The 5,043-nt window shown below is 48.5% G+C and overlaps 1 protein-coding gene across 1 annotated transcript in view; it reads right to left on the bottom strand.

The window, feature by feature from the left end:
- Nucleotides 1–403: 403 nt before the first annotated feature.
- The window catches only part of si:dkey-215k6.1 (transmembrane protein 132B), a 150,726-nt gene continuing 146,086 nt past the window's right edge, over nucleotides 404–5,043 (bottom strand). The window contains exons 13-15 of the mRNA XM_030359357.1: nucleotides 2,524–2,778; nucleotides 1,687–1,970; nucleotides 404–1,042 (exon numbers count right to left, since the gene is read on the bottom strand). Coding sequence (XP_030215217.1) covers nucleotides 433–1,042; nucleotides 1,687–1,970; nucleotides 2,524–2,778 — 1,149 coding nt within the window. The 3' untranslated portion in view covers nucleotides 404–432. The remainder of the gene's footprint in view (nucleotides 1,043–1,686; nucleotides 1,971–2,523; nucleotides 2,779–5,043) is intronic.

Consider the following 5,043-nt stretch of genomic DNA (forward strand, 5'->3'; position numbering starts at 1 on the left):
ATCATTGTTCATATAAAACAAAATAAATACGTCGCCATATACCTGTCACACTAGTATTGCCACAATAAATTAATTGAATTAACATGAATATTAGGCTATTTAATGTTTGCTACAGTTGATTTTAGTGTGAGCTAGCAATGTCACTCTGCTTTCAGTGTGTAGCATGAGAGAAGCTTAATGGAAAAAGCCTCCTCGAACTCTGTCCTCACATATGCCGCAGTCTTCATCGTTATTTTCTTCTTCATTGCTTCTATTAGTCTTTTCTTCAACCTGCATCCCCTCTTAAATCCATCCTCTCACCCAATTGCTTTACCCCCCCCTCCCCCCCTTCTCAAAGGCATTGCAGGTAGGTTGTATACGCAGTCCCCCCCCCTCACCCTCCCTTTATTAACCCTCCCCCCTCTTATTAGCCTCGGACCCCGCCCCAACCAATCACAGATTGTCTTGGAGCCTCTCCATGTATGTTCGGATCTCCGATTGGCCCAGGTCCATGTCCTGACACACCCACTTGATGTCGTCCTCGTTGCCGTTGCCCACTCGCACTGAAGGGTTTCCATATGGGCTCCCCCCCCCTCCTCCCCCACCCCCGTCGTTGGGCATCACCGTGGCGAATGACGTGAATTTGACCCGCTTGCGCTTGGCGGCCACGGCAGCGGCGGCGGCGGCCCGCGGGGAGTTGTTGAGTGGCTCCGACTTGCCGCTGGCGTCCTTCCCGCTGACGGGCATCCCCGCCAGGCACTGGCCCCGCGGCTCGGGGACGGAGCGGGGCAGGGTCTGGCTGTGGGCCACGCCCCGGTGGCCCCCCATGGGGCCGACGCCCACCACCATGCAGCCGCCCGCCCCGTTCAGCAGGTACTTGTTCTCCTCGTAGCCCCCCTCGCTGCGATCGATGATGGTGGTGCACTCGTCCGGCAGGGGCCCCTGGCAAGCGTGGGCGCCCGGGTCGGCCAGGATGTCAGCCTCGTTGCCCAGCCACACCCAGTCGTGTGCGTGGTTCATGTTGCCGCCCGTCTCCAGCACGGGGAGCTGCTTATGGCGGTACCTGCAACAGGAGGGAGTGAGGGATAGGTTAGGAGGCGATTCATGCCGAGAGATCTTCCTGTAGCGGCCAGACAGGGGCTAAACTGGTTTAAAGGGTGCCTGTGGACTTCAGATCTTCAAAATGTGATTCTGAAATGTATACTAAAGCATTAGAGTACAATCAATCATCTGTAGTCTGAAATCCATCCCTGAACTGATCGTCCCAACCACCTCCTTGTGGATTGCTCTATCCGTAGATTGTACAGACATTTCATATTTTTCGCCTTTTATTGATTGCAAAGGTCATGTTCTAATTCCGTTTCTCGGTTAACATCCCAGAATCGCTTCCACAATCTGCTTAAAGTACTGCTGCCAGTCACCACTGGCTCAAATTAGCCACCTTTCCTCAGTAGCAGCATTGAAGTGGCACTACCCAAAGACAAGTTCCTACAGTCTGGAATATCCCCCAATGAACTCCTTATGTGCAAGGGCAAGGCAAGGCCAGATTTGTACAACAGGTCCCCTTACTTAATACACAAAAATGAATGACCATACAAAACAAGGATGTGGCCTTGTTTTCTTGACCTATCCAAACACTTCACAAGTTGATGTAATGAAATCAAAATGTCTAGAATCGAGAAGAAGTCAGACGTTCCCAGTACGCACCTGAAGGCGAAGCTGACACAGTTGATGAGAAACACCATGATGGCCAAGCAAAACACTCCCAGTAGAGCATACATCCCGATCTCCAGGTCTGAAAGGCCTCTCGTGACCACGTTGTTCTCCCCAGTTCCGGGCACCTCCACTTGGGCAGGGTAGCTACTATAGTCCCCGGTTTGTCCGGGGCCTCCGCCACGACCACTGCTGCTGCTGCCGCTGCTGCCCCCTCCGCTGCCTGGCTTACCGCCCGCTGTGCGATGGGTCACTGTGCTCTTGGTAGTGGTGGTGACCTGGAACAGCAGGGATAAGAAGAGGTTTAAAAGATGACAAGCTGTGGGTCAAAACGTAAAGAAACAGGTTCACAATCCACAAGTTTGTTTCATCAGCCCCTTCCTTTCCTGTCCTCCGTCCCCCCTCGTCACCCCACTCAAGCTCTGTATTGCTCTTCAGCTACAGTTATAGACTCACATAGGACACATTATAAGACAAGTCCTAACAAGATCATTCCCATCCTTTCCTCCCCTCCTTACTCCTCTACCATTCCTCTCCTCCTCACTCCACCTCTTTCCTCCCCTCCTTCCTTCTCCACATTCCCTCCCCTCCTGTCCTCTCCACCGCTCCTCCCCTCCTTTCCTCCCCTCCTTCCCTCTCCATCTCTCCACCCCTCCTTCCCTCCCCTCCTTTCCTCCCCTCCTTCCACCTCTCCTCCCCTCCTTCCCTCCACCTCTCCTCCCCTCTCTACCTCTCCTTCCCTCCTTTCCTCCATCCCACCTTCCTCATGGCTCCCTCCTCTCGTTCCGAGCCGGCGTTGTTGTACTTCCACTCTCCTCCCTCCTTCTCCACCTTGCTTCTGGTGCTGTTGTCCACGCCTCTTGCCGCTCCTCCTCCGCCGCCCTCCTCCTGCGCCCGGCCTCCCGCCGCCTCCTCGCTGCCCTTCTCCTCGCTGGCCGGGCCCCACTTCACCGTGACGCTGCCCACGCCGGAGGCCAGCACGCTCTTCCTCTTGGACTTCTGGCAGGTCTCGGAGATGACCATCTCCACGCGGACCAGCGGGCCCTGGCCCTCCCCCTCCGCCACGACCGTGGGCCAGCGCTGATCCTTCACATAAACAGATAAACAGGCCTTTAGGCATTCATTCACTCACTCATTCACTCACTCACTTTCCATGCATTCACTTATTCATCCTTTCACTCATTCACTCACTCACTCTCCATGCATGCATTTACTCATTCCTTCACTTAATAATCCATTCACTCATTCACTCAATCACTCTGTGCATTCACTCATCCATCCATTCACCCATTCTCAATACATTAACCCATTCATTCACTCACCAATTAGCTCACTCACTCTCCATGCACTCATTAATACACTCATTAATCAATTCACTCTCCCATTCATTCACTCACTCTTTCATTCGCTCATTCATTCACTCATTCATTCATTCGCTCATTATTCACCCGCTCTTTCATTCACTCACTCTTCATTCATTCACTCATCAATTCACTCACTTATCATTCTTACACTCATTCATTATTTTCACTAATCAATTAATTCATTTGTTCACTCATTTGTCCATTCATTCATTCTTCCATTCCTTCACTCATTCATTCATTCCTGCACTCCCGCTTCACCCATTTACTCATTCCCTCATCTACTCATTAGTTAATTCACTAGTTGGGTCTGTTCATTCATTGATTTTATGTTGACTTGTTCATTCAGTCATCCACTCTCTTGTCCATTCACTCTCTGGTCCATTCACTCATTCATTCACACATTCACTCGTTCAGTTACTAATTTGTGCATTCACTCATTCAACCAACCGTTATGTAAAAATGTATTAAATGAACTTGGAATAAGTGAAATAATAAAAACCATCCAAACACAACACAATCAATAATAGCCGCAGGCGAGGTTCAGCCTGATGTGAGAGCAGCGCAGGCATTACCGTGGGAATGAGAGCAACAGGCTAACGACCAGTCAAGGGAAGCCCACTGAAAAAAGCGGCTTGGTATTCTGAAAAATCTGGTGTCACAGGGCCAGTGAACTCCAACTGTTGCTGTTTTTGTTTGAAAAGGAGTTGCAGGTCTTTTATTATCTTGGAAGTAGTATCGCAAAGTTGGGGTAGGTCGTAACCCATGACGATAACACCCCCCTTTCCTTCCTAGATCTCTCAAAACATAATTTTTCTAATCTACTTTTTGTTAGAATTCCAGCTGAAACCGGGAGTTCACTTAGACTTTAATGGTGTGATCCAGATGCCTCGGACACCAGCCTTCCAACATTCACGCATTCCCATTACTTTTACACGTCCCGCAAATTGAGACATTGTCCCGCATTGTTATGCGGGACAGTCAGACTCGATATATATATATTTTTTTAATGCGTGTTTTATAATCTGGCAATCAAATAGCTGTGTGAGGAGACAGCATTGAGGGCTGTCATCAGGGGACGGGGATGGCTGTTTGATCATGTCAATCAAACTTGGACGAGGACGCAAGTTCAGGGCACGCCCACCAACAAAAAAACAATGCAACTCAGGTCAGAACGGCATGCAGCACGAGACGGAGGAAAGCACGACCCGTACGGCTAAGAAGAGGAAATGCAGCTAAAATGAATACTGGGAAACTATCTATCCCTGGGTGAAACCAGTGCAAGGCGAGCCTGGTAATGTTTTGTGTGAAGTTTGCTTGAGTCATTATTCCATTTCACACGGAGGTAAATACGACGTGAAACGACACAGACAATGCAAGACTCATTGTCCGTGTCGTTTCACAGACAATGAGTACAAGTATGAAAGAAAGCTCCATGCTTACTATGTTTATTATGCTTACATTGTGCACGCACGTGAGAAATCTTAGGAAAGTTCCATTTAAATAATATATATTTGTTAAATTTGTATGTGCTACTGCATCAACCAGATGGCAAAGCATAGTAAAGTTATAAGCAAAGGGGCAGAATATAAATGTTTTTTTTTTTTTGTTGTTGTTATTTTAGACTACCTCGATGCATGGTATCCCACATTGTCCCACATTATCCCACACAAACGTAGCCTTTGTCCCAGATCTGGTGAATCGGGATCTGGTCACCCTAGTTGCACTTCTGACATAATTTCCGGTCTTGGAGCATCCATACCGTTTTTCTTTGTGATTGTGTCATTTAATTGGCTAGTCATTGGTTATTGTTAACTACATTAGCCTCTTTAGCAAACCAGCTTGAAAACAAACAACTCAACTTTACCTGTATTGCACGCACAGCAAGACCGTGCAATGCATAATTTGGTGACCGGAATAAAGTAGCAATGTAATAAAGTGTGTAAGAGCATTTATAATGACCAACGAGGTACAAATACAAAGAAAATAA

This window comes from Gadus morhua, chromosome 6 (assembly GCF_902167405.1).
Source record: "Gadus morhua chromosome 6, gadMor3.0, whole genome shotgun sequence".
NCBI lineage: Eukaryota > Metazoa > Chordata > Actinopteri > Gadiformes > Gadidae > Gadus > Gadus morhua.